General features: G+C 41.5%; 1 protein-coding gene across 1 annotated transcript in view; it reads left to right on the plus strand.

Moving 5' to 3' along the window:
* LOC140204914 (WW domain-binding protein 2-like) overlaps positions 1 to 27,000 on the plus strand; it is a 61,753-nt gene that overhangs the window by 23,368 nt on the left and 11,385 nt on the right. The window contains exons 2-4 of the mRNA XM_072271862.1: positions 5,541 to 5,649; positions 17,603 to 17,738; positions 21,111 to 21,203. Coding sequence (XP_072127963.1) covers positions 5,541 to 5,649; positions 17,603 to 17,738; positions 21,111 to 21,203 — 338 coding nt within the window. The remainder of the gene's footprint in view (positions 1 to 5,540; positions 5,650 to 17,602; positions 17,739 to 21,110; positions 21,204 to 27,000) is intronic.

Below are 27,000 nucleotides of genomic sequence, written 5' to 3' on the forward strand. Positions count from 1 at the left end.
CTGTTTTAAATCTACCCAATGACTTGGTCTCCACAGCCACTTGTAGCAATAAATTCCATAGATTCACCACCCTCTGGCTAAACAAATTCTTCCTCATTTCTGTTCTGAAGGGATATCCTTGTATTCTGAGGTTGTACCCTCTGGTCCTTGACTCTTGCCCCCACTATAAGAAACACCCTCAACATATCCACTCTGTCTGGGCTTTTCAATATTGAATAGGTTTCATTGAGAACCCCCTCATGAGTACAGGCCCAGAGCCATCAAATGCCCCTCATACATTAACCCTTTCATTCTCAGGATCATTCTTGTGAACCTCTCCAATGCCAGCACATCCTTTCTTAGAGAAAGGGCCCAAAACTGCACACAATACTCAAGTGCGGGCTGAGCAATGCCTTAAAGTGTTATTCCTCCTACATTCCAAAGTCATATTTGTTAGTAAGTTAATTGATCACATGGGTGTAATTAGGCAGCGCAGGTTCTTTGGGCCAGAAGGACCTACTACTGTGCTGTATCTCTAAATAAAATAGCCAATAATATTCACAAAGCAAACTAGAGAATCGGAAAATCTGAAACTAAAATCTAAAATTCTGGAAACCCTCAGCAGGCCCGACAACGTTAGTGGGAAGTAAAGTAGCAATAGCATTTTGAGCTTGACCTTTAGTGAAAATTGGGAAAGAAAGAAGTTGCAGAGAGGATGAGGGTGCTGTGACACTGAATAAGCCACTGGAGCCTGAAGCTGATAGAAGTAAAAGGTTTTTCTTCAACAATGACAAGCAGGCATTCTGGAGGAGACCTGGAGGAAAACTGCCTCCTGGGAGAAACAAGGTAGGTCTCTCTGAACACAAAGTACCTTGCATTTTTATACTCTTAAGAAGAAAGATAACAACAGGTGATTGAATACAAATTAGTAGCAGTGTTGGCATTGTTTCATTCAGCATTTTGAACCTAACAAATGGTCGCATTGAATTACACATTTACAATGGGAGCACGTTGTAACTGACAGGATGTCCCTGAATATTCAGACACTTTCTCTGGGACAAAGTAATCTCACATAGATGGTCTAAAATCTTCTGACTGTGGAAATCCCTGACTCCCAAAATTAGCATTATGAAGGCTGATTCTCTGGATACCAAAACATCCCAATTCATGACAGAAGGAGCAAATGTCCCATGAGTGTGTTTCATGTGCTAAGTGACAAAATGCATGTGGTCTGCAATCTTCCTTGATCTTTGTCACTATGTTGATAAATAATTTAGCTACATATGTTTGATCCTGTTTTGATGTAATTCCTTTAAGATTTGTCTCATGTTTGGCTGTTCATGTGAGAACATCTCATGGTCATAAATACAAAAGATTTTGCAGATGACGGAAATGCAGAGCAACACACAAAATGACGACAAAGTCAGTAGGTCAGGCAACATCTGTGGAAATTAATAAATGGGACTTCTCGGGCCGATACCCTTCTTCAGAACTAGAAAGGAAGGGGAAGGTGTCACAATAGAAACATGAGGGTGGGGAAGAAGGACTAGCTAGAAGGTGATAATTTGAAAACTGGTGGGTGGGAAAGACAAAGGGCTAGAGAAGAAGGAAACTGATAGGACAGGAGAGTGGACCATGGGAGAATGGGAAGGAGGAGAGGTGATAGACAGGTGAGGAGAAAAGGTAAGAGCCCAGAGTGGGGAATAGAAGAAGGTAAGGGGAAGGGAAAAAAAGAAACCCTGAAGAAGTAATCAATGTTCATGCTATCAGGTTGGAGGCTACCCAGACATAAGGTGTTGCTCTTCCACCCTGAAAGTGACCACATTGTGGCAGAAGAGCAGGCCATAGATTGATATGTTGGAATGGGAATGGAGATAGGAAATTGGCCAATGAGAAATTCTGCTTTAGGCAGATAGAGTGTAGGTGTTCAACAAAGCGGCCTCCCCAGTCTACATTGGATCCCACCAATGTAGAGGAGGATGCATCAGGAACTCTAGATACAATAGACAACCCCAGCAGATTTGGTGAAGTGTTGCCTCACCTGGTAAGACTGTTTGGGGCCCTGAATGGGGGGAAGGGAGGAGATAAATGGGCAGGTGTAGCATTTCTGTCACTTGCAGGGATATGTGCCAGGAGGGAGATAGTGGGGAGGGACGAATGGACAAGGGAATCACTGAGGGAGTGATCCCTGCGGAATGCGGAGAGTGGGGGATGTGGTAAAGATTGCATGAACATGTCAGTTCACAAGCTGCATCTGCTGTGCATCAGCCCTCTGCTGTGGGCTGGTAACTGCTCTGTAGACAGTACTGTTTATTTACACAGCTATTCTTTAAATTTCAATACTCATTTCTGCTTGTAGTTCACATTTAACAGTTTTTCATTAGTATTAATGCCTACTATTCACATAATTCCTCTGTGGATGTTTTGCGCCTTGCAATCCTTAACCAATAGGAATGAGGGAATAAATGAGAGAAAATCAGCAGATGCTGGAAATCCAAAGCAACACACACAAAATACTGGAGGAACTTAGCAGGCCAGGCAGTATCTATTGAAAAGAGTACAGTTGATATATTGGGCCAAGTCCATCCTGCTGAAGAGTCTTGGCCCGAAACGTTGACTGTACTCTTTTCCTCAGATGCTGCCTGGCCTGCTGAGTTCCTCCTGATTCTGTAGACAGACGGAATACCTATGTTATAGGCCCTGGATAAGTTGTTAATGAAGTCATTCAGTTGATAGATTAACAACGGAAAGAGAATGATAGGAGGAAGACAGAGAGCTACAAATTGCTGAGAGAGCAAATGCAAGGCAATGTAAAAGCTGCAAAATGCAAAGGTGTAGATGTGTGGCAGGTCAGGCAGTACTGATGGAGAGAGAATAACTGAGGCCGCATCACAGACCAAGAATCAACAGGAAACAAAGCAGCCCACAATTATTGAATTTAAAATTAAGTCCTTCCAGGCTAGATTTTTATTTTAATGAACAACTTTTCATCTCCTACCTCTATCACAGTGGTCCCCAACCACCAGGCTGCAAGGAAACGACATGATTTGGCGATATGAGTCAGTTGCACCTTTCCTCATTCCCTGTCACACCCACTGTTGAACTTGAACACATGCGAGGTCATTACGCACGCGTCATCCATGTCAACGCGGGAAGATCAACTCCTCGAGCTTGCAGATGACGGTGGGCTGAAAAGAATGTTTGACGTAACATCTCTGCCGGCATTCTGGATCAAAGTCAAGGCTAAATATCCTGAGATAGCCACGGAAGCACTGAAAACGTTGCTTCCATTTCCAACGTATCTCTGTGAAGCGGGGTTTTCTGCAATGAATGCAACGAAAACTAAATTGCAGAATAGACTGGACATAAGGAACCCCCTTTGAGTATCGCTGTCTCCCATCACCCCTCGATAGGACCATCTTGTTGCAGGAAAACAAGCCCAGGGCTCTCCCACTGATTCAGCGATATTGGTGTATTGCAATGATTTTATATGTTCATACGAGGAAAATATGTGCTATGTGTTTAATATTAAATTCGTTAGGTAAACCTTTTTAGAAACAAAATTAAGTGTATTAGCCTCTTATAAGTGACTTATCACCTATATTCCAGTCCTGATTAACACCCCCCTACCCCCCCCCACCACTAGGGTTGCCAACTGTCCCGTATTAGCCGGGACATCCTGTATATTGGGCTAAATTGGTTTGTCAAATACGGGACCACCCTTGTCCCGTATTTTCCCCGCTAAGGTAGAGTGTTCCTTTGAAACCTTTCATGTGGAAATGGCGTGAAGCAAAGAAGCAATTCCCATTAGTTTATATGGGAAAAATTTTTGAGCGTTTCCAGGCCCAACAAATAATCTACCAAGTTACACCAAATAACACATAAACCTAAAATAACACTACCATGTAGTAAAAGCAGGAATGATATGATAAATACACAGCCTATATGAAATAGAAATAATGTATGTACAGTGTAGTTTCACTGAACAGAATCGCCAAAACCGATTTGTAGAAAAAAATCAGCACATACATGCATGCACACGGCATGTATCACATGCGCACACAGGTGCCTGTGCAAGGCTTCATGGTCATGGTAGTCTTCCTTGGGATAAACGCAGTGAGAAAGTTGGCAACCCTACCCCGCCCCCCCCCCCCACCCGGGGTGGGCCAATCCACAAGAATATTGTCAATATTAAACCGGTCCACGGTGCAAAAAAGGTTGGGGACCCCTGCTCTGTCGTCACTGGAGCAGTCACAGGGGCAGTACATAGTCTTAATAATCAAACACTGTCTTGAAAGAGCACCCTGCAGATTAACTATCGTGCTACTGAGGAAATGAATACTGAATGCTTATGATTATGTATTGAAGAACTATATCTCCCTTGGAGTAAACACACATTGAAATATGGGTCTTCCCTAGGCCGACATATGGATACCCTGTGCGTACATATTTGGCAGACGGACGGGGATGGATTTGCCAGCTGCTGTGGGGCTGCTGGCATCTTGTGCCTGATGCCCCAAAACAGAGCATTTTGAAACACACCATCTCTCGCTACATTCCCCCTCCCCAATAAGTCGCAACAATAGGGGTGTGTGACTAGGCCAAGCCAAGCAGAGTTGGAGACTGAGCGGACTCACTCGGTGAGTTAGTAAGGCCAGTTAGCACCCACTCATCCCACACCTTCTCACTCTCCTGTCTTAGCCATTTGTAAACCTTTTATTGTTAATTTCTGACTTGTGAACAGTTCTCAAGACAGAACTCTGTTGAGACCTGGGGATTGTCTGTAGGTGCCACCGTTCTGTGAGATGTACTATTCAGGGTGTGTGACACACAAGTTAGAAATATTGAAACATAGAAAACCTACAACACAATACAGGCCCTTTGGCCCACAAAGTTGTGCCGAACATGTCCCTACCTTAGAAATTACTAGGCTTACCCATAGCCCTCGATTTTTCTAAGCTCCATGTACCTATCCAAAAGTCTCTTAAAAGACTCTATCGTATCCGCCTCCACCACCGTTCCCAGCAGCCCATTCCACGCACTCACCACTCTTTGCGTAACAAAAAACTTAACCCTGATATTCCCCTGTACCCATTCCCCAGCACCTTAAACCTGTGTCCTCTTGTGGCAACCATTTCAGCCCTAGGAAAAAGCTTCTGACTATCCACACGATCAATGCCTCTCATCATCTTGTACACCTCTTCTCAGGTCACCTCTCATCCTCCGTCGCTCCAAGGAGAAAAGGCCCAGTTCACTCAACCTACTCTCATAAGGCATGCTCCCCAATCCAGGCTACATACTTGTAAATCTCCTCTGCACTCTTTCTATGGTTTCCACATCCTTCCTGTAGTGAGGCGACCAGAACTGAGCACAGTACTCCAAGTGGGGTCTGACCAGGGTCCTGTATAACTGCAACATTACCTCTCAGCTCCTGATTCAATACAGTTCTATTAGCAAGCTTCATGTCAGGTTCGGTGCAGGTAGATATATTCATTACATTTGAGGGAAAAGGTATTATATTATTTCTTCAATCCTCTGAGTAATTTTTAATTCTTTTTCAGCTTTTTAAAGGAGTGCAAAGATGTGGAGCTTTCATTCAGTGATTTGACAGTGAAGACTGATTATTTTAAAGGGACCAAGAAGGGAACTCTGTATTTGACTCCATACAGGGTAAGTGCTTATAACGGAATTATTCCATTCCTGTGCTCAAGATGTTGGTCTGACCACAATTTATTTCACAAGAGTAACTTATTAGAATTCTCAAATGTCAGTGATGCAGTTGGTATCTTCATTGTTTACCAGGAGTAAAGAAATATAAACAGAACTCGCACATTTCCTTTTCTAAGTAATATGCCCTTTAAAATATCTTGAGATGTTCCAAAGATTTGCTGTCTTTTGAATGGAGAAGCATCTTTTCATCTCAGTCCTGAAAGACCACCTTCTTATTTTGGGACAATGACCTCTCATTGTAGACACCCCAACTAGGGAAAATCTATTCTCTAAACCAGGGGCTCTCAACCTCTATCCTTAATTGAGGGGTCCGTGGATCCCAGATTGGGACCCCCTGCTCTAAACCTACCCTGTAAGAAATGTGTATTTTCCAATGAGTTAACCTTCTTTCCTTCTAAGCTTCAGAGAGCAGAGACCCAGTCTGCTTATTCTTTCCTCACTGAACATTTCACCTGTTCTGGGATTTATTCTGGTGAACACACTTGCAAATTCCTCTCAAGTATTTCTTTTCTCAGATAAGGAAGCCAAATAGTATTCTGGATTGTCTTGACAAGGCCCTTTATAATTACAAGAAATTTTTACTCTTCTAGTCAGATCCTCTTTGAGTACAGACTAATGTAACATCCTTTTTTTTGTAGATGGATACTGTTAGTGATTTATGTACAAGGACACCCTAGTTCCTCTGAGCATCCATCTCACACCATTTTTTAAAATCATGTATTCCTACCAAAGCAGAGGTTTCCACATTTTTCTCAACTAACTAATTAACTGGATATTTTATGAAAGATCTTTGAATATCCACATACACCATATTCCAATGGCTTCTTGTATTCTTGCAGATGCAAACTCAAGAAAATCTATAGTTTCTGCGTTTCATTGTCTGTTGTTCATTCTCCGTTTTTCATTCCCTTCAACCCTTTGGTTATTCCTTTTATCACTTCCTTTTAATAGTTCTAGCATTTTCCGTACTACTGACGTCAGGCTAACTGATCTGTAGATCACTAAGTCCTGATGAAGGGTCTCAGCCCAAAGCCTTAACAGTTTACTCCCAACAATAGATGCTGTCTGATATGCTGAGCTCCTCCAGCATATTGTGTGCACTGTGCTGTTTTCTTAATTGCTCTTTACCTAAATCGTGGAGTTAGATTTGCAACCTTATCATGTTTGGGAACCAGTCAAAATTCTCTCAAATTTTAGACAGAGGTAACCATCTCCCTACATCTAAATCTCCAATGCCACCTACTTGACCAAATGTAGATCATCAGGAATGTAAACAACAGGAATTCTGCAGATGCTGGAAATTCAAGCAACACACATCAAAGTTGCTGGTGAATGCAGCAGGCCAGGCAGCATCTCTAGGAAGAGGTACAGTCGACGTTTCAGGCCGAGACCCTTCGTCAGGAATGTATTTGTTCCCTCCCATTAATTACTGCAGTGTCGGTTAATGCTGATTTCCTTCATCACTTCCATTCTCACCTGTTTTCCATTCTTTCCATGATTTCTTTCTCATGAAACCTTTTATTTAATTTATCTGATATTTCCTTATTCTCCATTATAGCTGTTCATGTTTCTGTTTGTAAGGAAAACTTTACTAAGCTTTACCTTTTCTACGTATTTAATAGGAGTGATACTGGTATACTTCAGTGCTCTGTCTCTTCCTGACACTCTGATTATTAATACCCATTTCACAATCACCTTACCTCTCTTTTTAACTTTGTAAATTGCTCCCCACCTTGCCATTTCCCACCACCTCCTCCCCCCCTCCCAGGAAAAGCACCTTTTTTAGTTTAAAGGCTGGTTCATTAGGGTAGTTTGATTCAAGTAAAGCCTGCTCAATGGTACAACTCCCTCTTTCCCCAGTTTTGACATTGCCCTGTGAACTGAAATTCATTTCTTCCACAAAAATCTCTGAACAATGCATTCAACACTGATATTATTAATTCTGCAGATATGCTGATGGCTCAGAGAATATTGCCTCATGAGTCTAATTTTTAACTTCAATCCTAACTGCCCGTACACATACAGCAGAATCACCTCAGTCCTATGTACTGTGGAGTTAGTTGATAGTCCTTTTGCAGCTGAAGAAATATCACCAAGCAGGCAATGTGTCCTTTGAGATTTGCAGCTGCAGGGAACAATATCCATCTTCCTAACCCCATTCAGCTATTACTGTTGTTTTCCTGCTCACTGTCCTGACTTCATTTGCTCCTTGCACTTGAGAGCTGGGTCACGTTGCTTATACACACTGCCGTCTATTCCTGCTTCCATACAGAGTGCAAGAGTTTCAGAGATTTTAGGCAAGTACAATGGCTGAGGCTTCTCCATAGCTGCCACCTAGATCTTCACATTTGACCAGCTCATGGTAAGGGAAGAGTTCAGCTGGCGAGGTAAAAGCCTCTAAAGAAGATAAAAGCAAATCAGAACAAATGAGTAGGAGAACATCAAGGAAATTTAAAGCTAATTGCATCTACTTTAATACAGGAAGTATAACTGGCAAAGTAGGTGAACTCAGAAGTCCACAATATTATTTCCATCATTGAGAAAGATGGACAGTGCTTGAAACTTAATATAATAGCACGGAATAGGCCCTTCTGGCCCTTTGAGCTGTGTCGCCTAGCAATCCCCCGATTTAATCCTAGCCTAATCATGGGACAGTTTGCAATGCCCAATTAACCTACCAACCGGTACATCTCTGGATAGTAGGAGGAAACCAGAGCACCCAGAGGAAGCCCATGTGGTCATGGGGAGAACGTTCAGGCTCCTTACAGGCAGTGGCAAGAATTGAACCCAAGTCACCTGTACTGTAAAGTGTCGTGCTAACCACCATGCTAACTTGCCACCCCAGGGTATAGAATATTCAGCCGAGAAGGTGCGGGGTGGAGTAGTGGGTAAGTAAAAGAGAAGATAGGTATTGCAAAGTTAGTCAAATATGGCATTACTTCAGCATTTAGGGAGGAGATCCTGGAAACTCCTCAACTGAGTCCATTATGGGTAGAAAAAGAAACAAAAAGGGTGTTGTTATGATGCTAGGGATGAATTACAGATCTCCTTACAGTTTACAGGATATAGGGGAATAGATATGTAGGCAGAATTCTGAATACAGTGAAAATTGTGTTATTGTACTGGAGGATTTCAATTTCCCTAATACTAACTGGAATTACCTCAGAGGTAAAGGCTCGGAGAGGTCAGTGGGGGATTATTTTAGAGGTAGTGACCATGAATTTGTATATTTTTAAATATCTACGGATGGACCAGTAATTCATATCTTAAACTGGGGGAAACTAAATTCATTAATATGAGGGCTGACCTGGCATAGAAACGTTGGGAGCAGCTATTTGGTAGGAAAGTCCACAGCAGTATGGCAGGATGTACTCGGAGGAGAAATTGCAAGAGGTCGTGGCCATCATGTTCTGTAAGGGTAAATGCCAGGGTTAACAAGTGTAGGGAACCCTAGATGTCAAGGGATTGTTAGGGTTGGATAAGAGGGAAAAAGACACACATGCCAGTTATAGGGGATAAATGATGTGGGAGGCCTGCCTAGAGAATAAAAATATATAGAACTTAAAAAGGAGAATGACTAAGGCATAAACTACAGATGGTAGGGTCTTGAGGAACAGAGGTACTTTGCAGTTCAAATCCATGGATCCTAGTAGGTGACTACGTAGGTAGACAATATGGCTAGGAATCCTAATGGGAAATTTACCTTCATTAGATAAGACTGTTGAGTACAGAGGCAGTAAGGTTATGCTCCAACTTTATAGGACCCCGGTCAGACCTGAGCTGCAGCTCACTGTACAGGTCTGGTCACCAAGGTATAGAAAGTACGTGATTATGCTGGAGAGGGTTCAGAAGAGATTAATCAGGATGTTGCCTGGGATGGAGCAGTTCAGGGATGAAGAGAGATTGGAAAAGCCCAATCTTTACTTCCTGTATTGGAGATGATTAAGAGGAAACATGGATACAAAGTTAAAAGAGGTGTGCAAAGCATAGACTGCAGGAAACATTTCCCCCTATCAAAAAGCCATAGGTTGAGGTTAAGGGAGAAGTGATTCCTACCCAGATATTGGTGAGTACCTGGAAAGCACTGCCTGAGAGAGTGATTGAACCTAAATCATGAACAGCTTTTAGGTATTATCCAAATGAACATTTGAATTGTTAGGCATAGAGCTGATAGACCAAGTGCTGGCCAATATTATTAATAAGAAAGGATGACTTGAGAGATTGTAAATGTCAGAACCTGGAGCATTGTACAACGCTGGGCAACATCTATGGAGAAAAATAGGCAGTCAAGACAAAGAGGTCTCATTGATGCATCGTGACCTGCCATGTCCCTCCAGCATCTCATGTGTTAATGTAGAAGAATATCCACTATTTGACATGGATGAACTGAGCTGAGAGACCAGTACCATAATGTACAAATCTATGATTCTGGTTGTATACCACTTCCTCCTTTGAATGGCTTGATGTGCAGATTTAATCTCAGGAGTGTGTTGAACAAAGTATCCAAATGATTTTATCAGTCCTTGGTTCATTGCAATGTCTTACCAGACTCCAATTTATCAACTGAAGGCCTGTGTGAGCCAGCTGTCTGGTATTTGCAGTATTTTTATAATCTTGAGTCAGGAAAAGATACCAGCATTATGGAAGATTTCCTGCTTGCTTTCTGTACCCAAGAAGGTGACTCTATCTGAACTTAATGACTACTGACCAATTGCCCTCACATCTCATGTGATGAAAGTGCTAAAGAGCCTGGTTCTTGGTTTACCTTGGACCACAAGTGAGATCTTCATTGGACCCTCTACAGTTTGCCTACCAACCTCATGTGAGAGTGGATGATGCAATCATCTACCTGTAGCAGAGAGCTCACTCCCACCTGGATGATGCTGGTGGCATTGTGAGAATCACACGTTTTGATTACTCTATTGCCTTCAATACAATCCAGCCACTTCTTCTGAGCAAGAAGCTGCAAAGGATGGGCATAGACAAATCCACTATCTCCTGGATTACTGACTACCTGACAGACAGTCCTCAGGTTGTACGGCTGGGTAGTTCTCTGTCTGAGATAGTGGTGAGTGGCACTGGAGCACCCCTAGGGATTGTCCTGTCTCTGTTTCTGTTCACATGTACACCTCAGACTTTCAATACAAATCTGAGTCTGGTCACTTGCAAAGTTCTCTGATGACTCTACGGTAGTTGGGTGTATCAGAGATGGGCAAGAGTCGGGAGTACAGAGGACTGTGGAGTGGTGCGGGAGGAATCACCGGTTCCTGAATGTGGCCAAACCAGGGAGATGGTGATTGATTTTAGGAGGAAGAGGACTGTAATGAGTCATAGCAATACACACAAAAAGTTGGAGGTCAGGCAGCATCTATGGAAAAGAGTACAGTTGATGTTTCAGTAGGTATCCTGCTGAAGGATCTCGTTCTGAAACGTCAGCTGTACTCTTTTCCATAGATGGTGTCTGGTCTGCTGAGTTCTTCCAGCATTTTGTGTGTGTTGCTTGGATTTTCAGCATCTGCAGATTTTCTTTTGTCTATTATGAGTCCTGTATATATTCTGGGAGAAGAAGTTGCGGTGTTGGAGGAGTACAAATACTTGGGTGTTCGCCTCAACAACAGGCTTGATTGGAAAACTGACACCAAGGCTGTTCCCAAGAAGGGAATGAGTAGAGTCTATTTTCTAAGGAAGCTGAGATCCTTCAATATGTGCAACAGGATGTTGGAGATCTTTTACCAGTCTGTTGTAGTGAGTGCAGTCTTCTTTGCAGCTTTATGTTGGGGGAGCAGCATCTGTGCTGGTGATGCAAAAGGACTAAATAAACTCATCAAAAAAACGGGATCTGTCCTTGAATTAGTGGTGGAGAGGAGGTCACTAAACAAACTGTTATCCATTATGGACAATCTGGCACATCCTCTCCATGAGCTACTGAATAAGTAGCAGAGCACCCTTTCGAACAGGCTCATTCAGCTCCACTGTCATAAGGATCGTTACAGAAAACCTTTCCTATCGAATGCAATAAGCATACACAACAGTTCATCTCTGTGCGACAGGAGAACACACATCATAGTACAATGGTTTCTGTTTTATTATTTTGTACATTATTATTGCACATTGTTGAATTATTGTGTATATTATTATACTGTATGTTATTAATATTATTGTTGCTAAGTGCATTTTTAAATGTTCTTGGTGTTATGGAACTATTTGCCACTTGGGATCAATAAAGTACTTATTATTATTAACTGTGAGCTAGTGTTCCTTGAGCTACAGATAATTTGCAGATGTGCTCATTTTAGAGTTTTACATCAGCTCTGACATGCTGCAGTTTTAATTAGACATAACCAGCAGGCAATAACTTAGAGCAGATCTCTTTAGAATTGCGAAAACTACAAATCAGACCTCAAATTTGCTATCATTACTGAACCAATACTGAACAAGTTATTTGTAATCTTTGTTTTTTTCTAAACATTAAACTTCAAACATCAGGCTCCTGAAGTAGCATGGATAACTTTACTCACCTCAGCAATGAACTGATTCCACAACCTACAGACTCACTTTCAAGGACTCTAGAACTTATGATCTCGATCCTATTTATAAGACCATAAGATATAGAAACTGAATTGGGCCATTTGATTCATTCACTCTGCTCCAGTATTTCATCATGGCTGATCCATTTCCCTCTCAGCCTCAGTTTCCTGCCTTCTCCTCATATCCCTTCATGCCCTGACTAATCAAGAATCTTTCAGCCTCTTCTTTAAATATACCCAATGACTTAGCATCCACAGCCACCTGTGGCAACAAATTCCACAGATTCATCATTCTCTGGCTAAAGAAATTCCTCCTCATCTCAGTTCTAAATGGACATCCCTCTCTTCTGAGGCTGTGTCCTCTTGTGTCACACTCCCCCACCATAGGAAACACATCCACTCTATCAAGGCCTTTAAATATTTGATAGGTTTCAATTAAATCAACCCCCATTCTTCTGATTTCCAGTGAGTACAGAATCATTTTTGTGAACCTCCTTTGAACCCTCCCCAATGTCAGCACTTCCTTTCTTAGATAAGGGGCCGAAAACTGCTCACTATGCTCAAGTGAGGCCTGACCAGTGCTTTATGAAGCCTCAACATTACATCCTAGTCTTCTCAAAATGTATGCTAATATCGCATTTGTCTTCCTCACCACTAACTCAACCTGCAAATTAACCATTAGGGAATCCTGCACGAGATCTCCCACGTCCCTTTGCACCTTGTATTTTTGAATTTTCTCTCCATTTAGAAAATAATATACTCTTTTATATCTTCTATTAAAGTGCGTGACTATGTCTTCAACTAAATTGCAATGCCATACACTTCCCGGCACTGTATTCCATCTGCCACTTATATGTCGTTCTCCTAATCTGTCTAAGTCCTTCTCTACTTCCTCAAAATTACCTGCCTTTCCACCTGTCTTTGTATCATCCACAAACTTGGCCACAAAGCCATCAATTCTGTTGTCCAAATCAATGACGTATAATGTAAAAAGAAGTGTTCCCAACACAGACCCCCTGTGGACCACCACTAGTCACCAGCAGCCAACAAAAAAAGGCTCCCTTTCTTCCCACTCTTCGCCTCCTGCTAATCTGCCAGTGCTCTATCCATTAGTACCTTTCCTGTAATACCGAGGGCTCTTGTCTTCTTACGCAGCCTCATGTGTGGTACTTTATCAAAGGCCTGCTGAAAATCCAAGTACACAATATCCACCGATTCTCCGGAGTCTATCCTGCTTGTTATTTCTTCAAAGAATTACAACAGATTTATTGGACAAAATATTCCCTTAAGGAAACCATGTTGACTTTGGCCTATTTTATCATTTGCCTCCAAGTACCCGGAAACCACATCCTTAATAATTGACTCCAACATCTTCCCAATCACTGAGGTCAGACTAACTGTCCTGTAATTTCCTCTCTCCTGCCTCTCTCCCTTCTTGAAGGGTGGAGTGACATTTATAATTTTCCAGTCCTTCCAGAATCAATTGATTTTTGGAAGATCATTACCAATGCCTCCACAATAAGACTGCTGAACGGATCCTGACCCAGATCTGGGCCGTACCCTCCAAATATCTGGACCTGCCTCTCTGTTTTTTTTTTTGCACTACCTTACTCTCCATTTTTCTGTTTTCTATTTATGATTTATAATTTAATTTTTTAATATTTACTATCGATTTGTAACCCAGGGAGCGGGAAGCGCAGAATCAAATATCGCTGTGATGATTTACGTTCTAGTATCAATTGTTTGGTGACTATAAAGTACTTGTTCAGCTACACCTTCTGGAACTCTGGGCTGTAGACCATCTTGTCCAGGTGACTTAACTACCTTCAGACCTTTCAGTTTCCCAAGCACCTAGTAATGGCAACTTCACTCACTTCTGTCCCCTGACACTCTTGAACTTCCAGCATACTGCTCGTGCCTACCACAGTGAAGGCAGATGTAAAATACTTATTCGGTTCTTTTGTCATTTCCTGGTTCCCCCATTACTACCGCTCCATTATCGTTTTCCAGCAGTCCAATATCTACTCTTGCCTCTCCTTTACACTGTATCTATCGGAAGAAACTTTTGATATCCTGTTTAATATTATTGACTAGCTTACCTTCTTATTCCATCTTTTCCTTCTTTATGACTTTTTTTAGTTGCTTTCTTGGTTTTTAAAAGCTTCCCAATCCCCTAACTTCCCACTAATTTTTGCTCTATTATCTGTCCCCTCTTTGGCTTTTATGTTGGCTTTGACTTCTCTTGTCAGCCACGGTTGTGTCATCCCTGCTAGTATTCCCTTCCAGTCAATTTGGTCAGCTCATCTCTCATGCCTCTGTAATTCCCTTTACTTCACAGTAATACTGATACATTTGATTTTAGCTTCAGCTTCTCCTTCTCAAATTGCAGGGCTCAACCATGAGCTGCTGTAAAAAGCCATCTTGTAGACAAGGTGGCTTTTTAGAACGTCTCTTGGGATTCAGCACCAACCAGATTTTCCCAATCTACCAAGACTGTCGTAACTGTTGGGGAAATTAATTTGCTAAGGAATTTCAATTAAAGTTCGTCACTAATAAATTGGACACAGACTTCAAAGTGACTAGAAAATACCTTTATTCATGAATAAGGGAAGAATGACTCGCTAATGGTGCGATAGTCAAGTCTTCCAAATAATAGTCACAGCCTTTTTTATACATGCGCACAGAAAGTTGATTACATCAGAGTTTTTTAAAAAGTCAGTCCTGTGCATCTTATCAATTCCTACGACTGCCAACTCTCTTTTCTGCCTACAACACACAGAGACAGGTTGTAGAACATCCTTGAAAATAAGATAGATTATTGCCAAATGGTGAGTCTTTATTTATGATTTTAAGAAAGTTCATTAAATCTTTAGATCCAGTAAGTCATTAAAGTACAAAAGTATTTGGTTTTTATGTTAGTACCAGATAGGTAAAAGGAAATCAGCCACACTGTTTAATTGTCCGAAACTTGGATAGCCCACAGGCTCCTCAGTAGACTTTATGACCTTCACTGTCTCTATCTTGTTTACACAGCTGTTTTACGCACTAGGCTTATTGCTAAATTAAAGGACAGTGCAGGGTATTAACAACTCGGGTTTTTTAACCCTTTATTCAGAATTTTCTTCCACAGTAACATTGCCCTTTTGACATGCATTTTCTATCTCACATAATTTGTAAACCACATCTTTGCCACTGTTTGGAGGTCTGTATATAAGTCCCATCAGGGTCTTTTTACCCTTGCAATTTCTTCGCTCTACCCACAGTGATTCTACACCTTCCAATCCTACATTACCACTTTCTAATGGTTTGATTTTATTCATCACCAACAGAGCCATCCCACTCCGTCTGCCTACCTGCCTGTCCTTTCGATACAATGTGCATCCTTGGATGTTAAGCTCCCAGCTGTAATCTTCTTTCAGACCACCGCAATGTCATACATGCAAATCTGTAACTGTGCTACAAGTTCAGCTACGTTATTCTGTATACTGTGCCCATTCAAATATAACACCTTCAGTCCTGTGTTCACCCTTTTTGATTTTGTCCACCTTTTACATTGCAAATCATCTTGTTAACCACAGTTTTGCCCTATCATCAGTCTCTCCTTGCTAGCAGTCCCACTAAACACGGCCTCTGAGTGTAAACCAACTACCCCATCCTTAGCCCTATTACTCTGGTTCCTATTCCCTTGCCTTTAGTTTAAGCCCTCCCGAACACCTCTAGCAAACCTGCCTGCAAGAATATTGGTTCCCCCTCGGGCTCAGGTGTAACCCATCCCTTATGTACAGGTCATACCTTCCCCAGGAGAATTCAAAATGATCCAGGAATCTGAACTCCTGCACCAGTTCCTCAGCCACACATTCATATGCTAACTCACCCTATTCTTACCCTCACTGGCGCGTGGCACAGGCAGCAATTCAGAGATTACTTACCCTGGAGACCTTTCCCACCTATGTCATTGGTGCCAATATGCACCAAGGCTTCTGGCTGGTGACCCTCCCCTTTTAGAATGTCATAGACTCGATCGAAGACATCCCTGACCCTGGCACCTGCAGGCAACATGCCATCTGGTTGTATCTATCTAGCTCTCTGTCTGTCTATCATCTATTTGCGCCGTTTGTCTTCTTTTACACATTGGTTGTTTGTCAGTCTTTGTGTATACTTCTTCATTGATTCCTTGTTCCTGTGAATGCCTACAAGAAAATGAATCCGAGTAATGTGGGTTCTGCGGGACTGCAGGGTTGGACTGGCAGGTGTCCAGGTTGGACTTTGTTGCGGGTTAGAATGCCAGAGGAGAGTCAGGGACTCAATATGTCAGGTTCTGCAGGGCTGCAGGGTCGGCCTGGCGAGTGGCTAGGATGGATTTTGCGGTGGTCGGAAAAACGACAGGATGTAAGGGGACGAATTTGCCAGGGCTTTTGTGCCTGTGTGGCAGGTCCGTAGGGAGGATTCTCACCCACAAACGAGAAAATCTGCAGATCCTGAAAATCCAAACAGCACACACAAAATGCTGGAGGAACTCAGCAGGCCAGGCAGCATCTATGGAAAAGAGTACATTCGACTAGGTTAGACTATGAGGAGAGATTGAGTCGCCTGGGACTGCACTTGCTGGAATTCAGAAGAATGAGAGGGGATCTTATCGAAACATATAATATTATGTCAGGGATAAATAAGATAGAGGCAGGAAAGTTGTTTCCACTGGTAGGTGAGACTAGAACTAGGGGGCATTGCCTCAAGAGTAGATTTAGGACAGAGATGAGGGGAACTGTTTTTGCCAGAGAGTGGTGAACCTGTGAAATTCTCTGCCCAATGAAACAGTGGAGGCTACCTCAGTAAATATACTTATGAAATGGTTGGATAGATTCTTGCATAGTAGGGGGATTAAGGGTTATGGGGAAAGCACAGGTAGGTGGAGATGAGTCCATTGCCAGGTCAAAAGGCCTGCTCCTGCTCCTATTTCTTATGTTCTTATGGCGTTTCGGGCTGAGACCCTTTGGTACTCTTTTCTATTGATGCTGCCTGGTAATAACTGTTCCTGACCCTAATGATATAGGACTTAAGATTCTTGTACCTCCTTCCTGATGGCAGTAGCGAGAACAGAGCATGGCCTGGTTGGTGGGGGACCTTAATGATGGATGCTGGTTTCCTGCGACAGTGCTCCTTGTCAATGTGCTCAGTGGTGGGGACGGATTTACCTGTATCCATTACTTACTGTAGGATTTTCTATTCAAGAGCATTGATGTTTCTATACTGGGCCAGTCTCCATTTGACTGCTGCCTCCTATAGCTGTGTTATTTTGCTGGAGGGAAAAATTGAAGGCTTAAAAGCAAATCTGTAATTATACAAGCCAGTTTCACTTGTTATTTCAGATGATCTTTCTATCAAAAGGAAAGGATCCAATGCAGTCATTCATGATGCCCTTCTACCTTGTAAAAGGATGTTCTATTGAGCAACCAGTCTTCTCGGCTAATTACATAAAGGGAACCATTCGGGCTGAACCTGGAGGTATGTAAAATAATCAAAGTTCAGAACTGAAACAAGTTGTGTTTCCAACTATTTTGAAACTTGAGAAGGAAAAACTTAATTCCAATGTGTCGGTATTTCAGTGGAATAAAGGAAATTACAATGGCGTAAGAGGGGAACTGGCCAAGGTTAACTGGAAAGGGACACTAGCAGGAAGAACAGCAGAGCAGAAGTAGCTGGAGTTTCTGCGAAAAAAGAGGGAAGTGCAAGATAGATGTATTCCAATTAAGAGGAAATTTTTGAATGGGAGAAGGACACTACTGTGGCTGACAAATGAAGTCAGAGCCAAAGTAAAAACAAAAGAGACAATGAAGCCAAAGCTAGTGGCAAGATAGAGGATTAGGAAGTTTTTAAAAACTTGCAAAAGGAAACTAAGAAACTAAGGTCATTAGGAAGAAAAAGGTGGATTATGAAAGAAAGCTGGCGTCTAATATCAAAGAAGATACTAAAAGCTTTTTTAAGTATATAAAGGTAAAAGAGAGTTGAGGGTAGATATAGGACCAATAGAAAATGACACTGGAGATATTGTAATGAGAGACACAGAGATGACAGAGGAACTGGATGCTTATTTTGCATCAGTCTTCACAGTGGAAGACATCTGCAGTATACCGGACATTCAAGAGTGTCAGGACCTTGAAGTGAAGTATGTGCAGTGAAAATTACGACTGAGAGGGTATTCAGGAAGCTTAATGGTCTGAGGGTGGATAAATCTCCTGGACCTGATGGAAGGCACCTTTGGGTTCTAAAGGAAGTAGCTGGTGAGATTGCGGAGGCATTAACAATGATCATTCAAGAGTCGATAGATTCTGGCATTGTACCAGATGACTGAAAAATTGCAAATGTTAGTCCGCTATTTAAGAAGGGTGAGAGGCAGCAGGAAGGAAACTATAGACCTGTTAGCCTGACGTCAGTGGTTGAAAAGTTGTTGGAATTGATAGTTAGGAATGAGATTATGGAGTACCTGGAGACATATGACAAGATAGGCCAAAGTCAGCATGGTTTTCTGAAAGGAAAATCCTACCTGACTAACCTACTGCAATTTTTTGAGGAAATTACAAGCAGGATAGACAAAGGAGATTCAGTGGATGTGGTGTACTTGGATCTTCAGAACGGCTTTGACAAGGTGCCGCACATGAAGCTGCTTAGCAAAATAAGAGCCCATGGAGTTACAGGGAAGTTGGGTGGAGCATTGGTTGATCGGCGGAAAGCAGAGAGTGGGAATAAAGGGATCCTATTCTGGCTGGCTGCGGGTTACCAGTGGAGTTCCACGGGGGCCGGTGTTGGGACAGTTGCTTTTTACATTGTATGTCAACGATTTGGACTATGGGATTAATGGATTTGTCGCTAAATTTGCAGATGATAGAAAGATAGGTGGAGGAGCGGGTAGTGTTGAGGAAACAGAGAGCCTGCAGAGAGACTTAGATGGTTTAGGGAAATGGGCAAAGAAGTGGCAAATGAAATACAATGTTGGAAAATGTATGGTCATGCATCTTGGTGGAAGAAATAAATGGGCAAACTATTATTTAGATGGAGAGAGAATTCATAACGCAGGGATGCAAAGGGACTTGGGAGTCCTTGTGCAGGATACCCTAAAAGTTAACCTCCACGTTGAGTCGGTGGTGAAGAAGGCGAATGCAATGTTGGCATTCATTTCTAGAAGTATAGAATATAAGAGCAGGGATGTGATATTGACGCTCTATAAGGCACTCGTGAGACCACACTTGGGGTATTGTGTGCAGTTCTGGGCTCCTTATTTTAGATAGGACGTACTGACATTGGAGAGGGTTGAGAGAAGATTCATGAGAATGATTCCAGGAATGCAAGGGTTACCATATGAGGAACATCTGGCAGCTCTTGGGCTGTATTCCCTGGAGCTCAGGAGAATGAGGGGGGGATCTCATAGAAACATTCCGAATGTTAAAAGGCCTGAACAGATTATATAAGGCAAAGTTATTTCCCATAGTAGGCCAGTCTAAGACAAGAGGGCATGACTTCAGGATTGAAGGACGTCCATTTAGAACAGAGATGCGGAGAAATTATTTTAGTCAGAGGGTGGTAAATCTGTGGAATTTGTTGCCACGAGTGGCTGTGGAGGCCAAGTCATTGGGTGTATTTAAGGCAGAGATAGATAGGTTCAGGTCATCAAAGGGTATGGGGAGAAGGCAGGGGAGTGGGGATGACTGGAAGAATTGGATCAGCCATGATTGAATGGCGGAGCAGTCTTGATGGGCCGAATGGCCTACTTCTGCTCCCATTATCTTATGATCTTATGGTCTTACAATTTTACTGAGGAAGGAGGATAATGAGACCAAAAGTTTAAAAAAATGCTTAATATGAAAATTTTTAACTGTAGTTTAGTCATGATTTGGATTAACTGACAATGAACTTATTATGAAAAATAATCTCAAACATAAATATGTTATCAGGAACTTTGAGGGGTGGGAAGGAAGCATGTAAACTTGTGGTTATTAGCAAATCCAAAGATTTGAAGAAAATTCTTTATTCCCATTAGAGGGAGAAGGGAAGAGTGTCAGTTAATATTACTCACTTTATGTCAACAAATGTGTGATCTCTGTAGCCCCCATGTGGAGGACAGTGTTGTAGAAGTGGAACACAGCACTGTCGATAATAGGATGTAGTATTTAAAACTCAAGCAATGCCCTGTTGCCTGCAGTCTGATCCAGTTGATAGTGGTTGGAAAGATATGTTTGTTGCCAAAAGCTAAAGAATTCTGACTTTGGAGAAAGTGGTATATCTTGGACACAGAAACACCTAATTAGAAACTGTCAATGGTCATTCTGTAAGTAGATTCATTGTGTAGAATTAAGATGAACAAAACAATGCTTATTATATTTAATTTATATATTTAATATAGTTAAACATTCTAAAGCAATTCATTGGAGCGACTATCAAATCTTAATTTGCTACCCAACTGTCAAAGGAGTTAATATGCTAGGTAAGGTCAAGATATGTTCTAAAATAAGAAGAATACTGAGATGCAGGAGGCATTCCATAGCCAGGGCCATGGCAACCGAGGTACAACAAAGGACATCGTGGATTCACAAGAGCAGAATTCTTGGAAAATGGCTATCATGAAATGTCTTCCTAGATTAGGTGAAAAATAAACAGGATATAAGAGAATAGATGAGAATTTTTAAAATAAGCCATTGCTAGACCTTTAGTTAATGTAAATTAGCAAGCATTGGGAGAATACATAAACAAGATTTATTGTACGTTAGAATATATTGAGCAGTTCTTGTAGATGAACTGAAGTCCAAAGTCTTAGAAAATAAATCAATTGTTTTAACAATTTTTGTTTGTATTATATGTAATTTGGAATCTATTGACTGGCAGGTGGCTGGGAAGGTCAGGCTTCATTTAAATTGGTTTTCAACAGTGGAGGAGCCATTGATTTTGGTCAATTGATGTTCAAAGTGGCGCAACAAGGTAAGCTTCAAAACTGTATCGCCAAATCCTGTCCATGTGCAACTCTTTGCAATTCTGAGGGAGATTATTAGCTTCAACAGAGGTATTTTTAGACACAGTTTCAACAATTCCAGTGAAGTCGTTCTGCATATTGGAGACAGGCAGAACAAGTATAAAGACTTCTTCAAACTAAAAATCAGTCTCCTTGGCAAAAAAGTAATGCAGAAAAATCAGACATAACATTTAAATCATTTAAAATATATGTAGATTTGTAAAGAGTCTTTGTCAATGTGTCAATAATAATTACAGTGGATTCCAGTTAATTGGGTCATCAGTTAATAGGGGCAGCATCTATTTTAAAGAACACAAACTATTCGAGAAAATATCTGGGATTTTAGACACTATGCCACTTAATTGGGACAGAAGTTTGTTGTGTTACGTAACCAGCAACAATGAGTATCAATCGAGACAGGTTATATAAAAACAACCAAACATTTATTAAACACAGATAAACAATAAAAAAAAACGAAAACCTTAACCGGAAGTTAACCGCTATGCAGCCATTCACAGATCGGCACTGGTTCTGAAAGCGTTAAATGCGAAAACTGTTCTTAAAGCGGTAAAGTCAGATATAGTTCTTAAAATGGTAAATCGAAAGTCCAACAGATTTATACGTTCAATTGGGAGAGACTTCTCTGGAGTAGGATTTCTTCATAGACGCAACTTTCCTCCTGGTTCTGTCCACAGGATTCACGATGCCGGAAATAAACAGTTTAAAACAACTGACCTTAAATTCTTCTAGAGAGCAAATCCTGCATGAACTCCTTGCTCTTTTGGCAAGAATTATCTTCGATGCAGGTCACTACTCCTTCAACGAAGACTCAATAAGGTCGATCCTTTGTTAAACTGCCGAACGATGCCGACTCCTCTCGCTCCTTCGGGTCTTGTACTTCGATAAAGTCTTCACTCTCCCTTCTACTACTGGAATAAGGTACATCAACACGTCTAGCAAAAATTTCCAGTCCAGTAATATTGTACCTTGCAATAGAACGCAACACTCCGTTTTAAACATGAAACTGCATCATAAAAACAAATACGCAACAGAAACAGAGACACAGTACATTCTAGCTGGAAATCTAAAAACTAAAAGCTAACTGCGTCATCTGGGGTCTTCCCTTATATACCCATGGTGCACATGTCACCACATGACCTCACAACGGCGGGAAAATTACATCAGGTGACCTCCAAAAGACCATAACATCATTCTCACAAAAAAAAGTCATAGATCTCCTTGAGGCATGTAACAGTTGCTGCACAGTTTATAACTAGCATCAGATTTGTGTATTTGTGTTTAAAGAGCAGTGAATTTTTGTCACCGATAGTTGGCGAGAAATAAGCAGTAAGACATTACAGAATTCTTTTGCTCAGTGTGATTTGAAGCATTTAGGCAAGGAGATGCCAGAAACAGCCAGGAGTGAAATTGAAACTAGTTCACTATTCAACAAGTGGAACTACAAAGAACTTGAGGGTATTGACAATCATCTTGAACGTTACAATGAAAATGATGATTTCAAGGATGCAATCAATAAAAATTGCATGCAGGCATTCCATTATCTGCACCAGGGCTGCGCTGATTTTGTTCATTTAAAATCAATCAAATTAAAATGGCAGCGAAAACTATATCCTTCAATAAAAATTAAGGAGCAAATACACAGTTTTATAGTACTGTAGTAGTATTTGTAGTGTTCCAATTTGTTCTGTATTTCATTTAAGTTCATAATTTGTTACTCAGTTAAACAGCAGTTTGTCATTTGTCTTTTTAACTATTTCCATGAAACTTCAGCAAATTGGATTAAAGTCTGTCACGAGCCTTGTGGCCGGTGCTTATGCCGGTTTCCATGGCATGAAGTGACTGAGAGTACAAGACTCTCCCTGCCCCGGATAGGACACCAGTCTATCGCGACGTTAACCCCCAGCATTTTTGCCGGTACCCATTCTCAGCTGGGTAGACTGGAGCATTGTGTGGTTAAGTGCCCTGCTCAAGGACACACACACGCTGCTACGGCCGAGGCTCGAACCCACGACCTTCAGGTCGCTAGTCCAAAGCCCTAACCACTTGGCCACGTGCCACATTCAGCAAATTGGGGCAGCCGCTTAATTGGGCCAAAATGTACTATTCCTAATGTGTCCCAATTAACTGGAATTCTACTTACGATATTTTTTTAAAGACGCATCTTTTTAAGGAGCAATTGTTTCACCTGTTCTGATGAGAATAGGCATTGTGAGAAAGTAATATTTATTTATTCTAGTAATAAGTTTTGATATTTAGAATTTTTGTGTGGTTGTATTATGCTTTCTTTAAATCTAGCCTCCTAATTGCCTTACACGAGGAATACTGCAGATGCTGGAAATTCAAACAACACACATCAAAGTTGCTGGTGAACACAGCAGGCCAGGCAGCATCTCTAGGAAGAGGTACAGTCAATGCTTCAGGCCGAGACGTCGACTGTACCTCTTCCTAGAGATGCTGCCTGGCCTGCTGCGTTCACCAGCAACTTTGATGTGTGTTGCTTGAATTTCCAGCATCTGCAGAATTCCTCGTGTTTGCGTTTTTAAATTCACTACTGCGAAGCCTCTTCCAGTGATGCCTACACTGAAGAAGTTTAAATCTTCTCTTCGATGGGAGTTCAGTGAAACCATCTCTCACTGCTCCCCATCTGTAGTTTTTTTGGCCCTTCAACTTTTCGACCACATTTTGACTCAGACTCGCTATCACAGCCATATATCCTTTCTTGGAACGTGTCTCCGCCGCCAACTTACTCCAGTTGGCTTTAGGATTCGTTTTCGCCTCTCAATTTGGACCTTCTGAGGATCCCAGGTACTCATATTTTATTGACTCTGCCTCTCATCGCTTCTCCCGTCAAGCTCTGAAGGCAACCTTCTCCGCCATGAAGAGGTATTTGGTGTCCCTATCCCAGACCCTTCCACACCTTTGGGACACTTTCTTTGCCGTCTGTAATGGTCCTATAGTCCTGACGAAGGGTCCCAGCTCGAAACATCGACTGTACCTCTTCCTAGAGATGCTGCCTGGCCTGCTGAGTTCACCAGCAACTTTGATGTGTGTTGTCCTAATTGCCTTAGCTGTAAAGAGAAATATTTGGCTTTAGATTAATATACGGAAGATTTATTAGATTGATTTACTGGGATAGGGAGACCAGATAGCAAGCATGGAAAAATAGGAAGAGGTATTTTTTCTGCATTAGTGCAGGCGGGTAGGTGCACATATAAATAGCAGAAGGTGTTTGTAGTCTTCAGCTTTCTACATCATTTGTCTCATCCATTAAGTCTTGAGTTTTGAAAGAGATGGTGGATATTCTGTAATTCATTTTCCAAACGTCTATATAGGTTCTTAAATTGTACCTGTGGACTGGAGGACAGCAATGTAATCAAACAACTTAGAATCAGATTTATTGGCACTGACGCACATGACATTAAGTTTGTTCAAGAAAGGAATGTGAAAGAACATAGAAAACTACTGGAATTTATTACAAAGGGTATAGTGACAGAAGAACTTGAAAAGAGTGAATAACTGAAACAGAGTTAGTATGAATTATGACAGCAACATTGTGTTTGAGTTTGCTGGAGTTTTTTGAGGACGTGGTGCATTTGGATTTTCAAAAGGCTTTCAGTATGATCCACACAGGAGGTTGCTCATGATTACAGCATTTAAAATTTATACACAAGATTGATGCAGATTTATTACAGATGGTTCATTAAATTTTTTGTTGGCACAGCAACATAAACCACAAAACTTGAAGCATTGCAGTTTTTCACTTTGATGTCAAAAAGGGTACAAACATAAATGCAAAAACTGTTAACCACTGGTAGATACTTATGATTCTTACTCATAGCTGTAATACACTTCTAGAGAATTGGAGGCTGCAGTATCCTATCTAACTCGAGGTATGTGACTTAAGCTCTACTGCTTAGGTTTTGTTACCTGTTTTGTTTTCTGTGAAAGCCTTAGCCCCTGTTATTAATAGATAGTTGATGGGGCTTCAACAGATTTAAAAATACACAGTTTTTACTTCCTGCTGAGCTAAAGTATCTCAGGACTTCATTGTTCCATCCAGCCAAGGATGAACATAAGTCTGTGAACTGGCACCCTCCACGTTTCAAAATGACGTGTCCTGTGGGTTTTAAATGATTTGAATGGAACCTGAGAAAAAGGTCCATAAATAAAGTACATTTGTTTTTCAGCATGTATAGACATTGCTAATAGAAAGGATTTTAGGTGGTCTTGAAATTGAAACTCCAGTATCATCATCAACCGTCGTTCAGTACGGTGTAACTGAAAGTACAGCATTTTCATGTGGCACTCATTTCAACTCTGAGATGTCCAGCAGTTAAATATAACCATAATTCTGATCCTGCTGTGCACTGGTAGAAAACAGTACAGTAAGCCTCCATTAATCCAGCATTCTAGGAACTTTGGTGGTGCCAGTTGTTCAGATTTTCTGGATGGGTGTTATTTTATTAAACCTTGTACATATAATTCACCTTTTTTTTTTAAGATATTGCACATTAACATTTCACTCAGCCTGGTAAATATTTAGGGAGCATTGCCAGCAGAACCAGGTGAGTCTTTAGTACAGAATTCCCAGTGAATGGAAATTGCAAACATCACCGTATTTCCAGAAGGGTAGATAGTAGCTTATTAGAGTTTTGGTATAGTCACAGTGGGAGTGGTCATTATAAGATAAGTAATTAAGATTTGACAAGAGTTTTTTGCATCTGTATTTACTCAGAAGATGAATACGTCTATAGAAGTGAGGCAAAGTGGCATCAAGTTCAGGGACCCTATTCAGATTACAGAGGAGGAGGTGTTTACTGTCCTGAGGCAAATTAGGGTGGATAAATCCCCAGGGCCTAATGAGGTGTTCCCTCAAACGCTGAAGGAGGCAAATACAGAAATTGCTGGGGCCCCAGCAGAGGTATTTAAATTAACCTTAGTGACAGGAGAGGTATTAGAGGATAGCCAATGTTGTTCTGCTCTAAAAATAAACCAGGAAGCTATAGGCCAGCAAGCCTGAAGTCAGTAGTGGGAAGGTTATTGGAAGATATTCTAAGAGACTAGATATGTAAGTACTTGGATAGACGTGGACTGATTAGGGATAGTCAGCATGGTTTCGTGCATGGTAGGTCATGTCTAACCAATGTTTCAGAGTTTCTCAAAGAAGTTGCCAGGAAAGTTGATGAAGGTAAATCATTGGATGTTGCCTATGTGGACTTTAGCAAAATATTTGATAAGGTCCTGCATGGGAGTTTGGTCAAGAAGGTTCAGTCACTCAGCATTCAGGATGAAGTAGTAAATTGGATTAGACGTTGGCTTTGTGGGAGAAGCCAGAGAGTGGTTGTAGATGATTGCCTCTCTGTTTGGAGGCCTGTGACTAGAGTGCCACAGAGATTGTTGCTGGGTCCATTGTTTGTCATTTATATCAATGATCTGAATGATAATGTGATTAACTGGATCAGCAACTTTGGAGATGACACCAAGATTAGAGGTGTAGTGGGCAGCGAGGAAGGCTATCATGGCTTGCAGCAGGATCTGGATGCGCTGGAAAGATGGGCTGAAAAATGGCAGTTGGAATTTAATACAGCCTAGTGCAAGGTGTTGCACTTTGGTAGGACCAACCAGGGTAGATCTTACACTGTGAATGGTAGAGCACTGAGGTAGAACAAAGGGATCTGGGAATACAGGTCCATAATTCATTAAAAATGTTGTCACCGGTAGATGGGTTCATAAAGGAAGCTTTTG

This window comes from Mobula birostris, chromosome 11, assembly GCF_030028105.1.
Source record: "Mobula birostris isolate sMobBir1 chromosome 11, sMobBir1.hap1, whole genome shotgun sequence".
Taxonomy (NCBI): Eukaryota; Metazoa; Chordata; class Chondrichthyes; order Myliobatiformes; family Myliobatidae; genus Mobula; species Mobula birostris.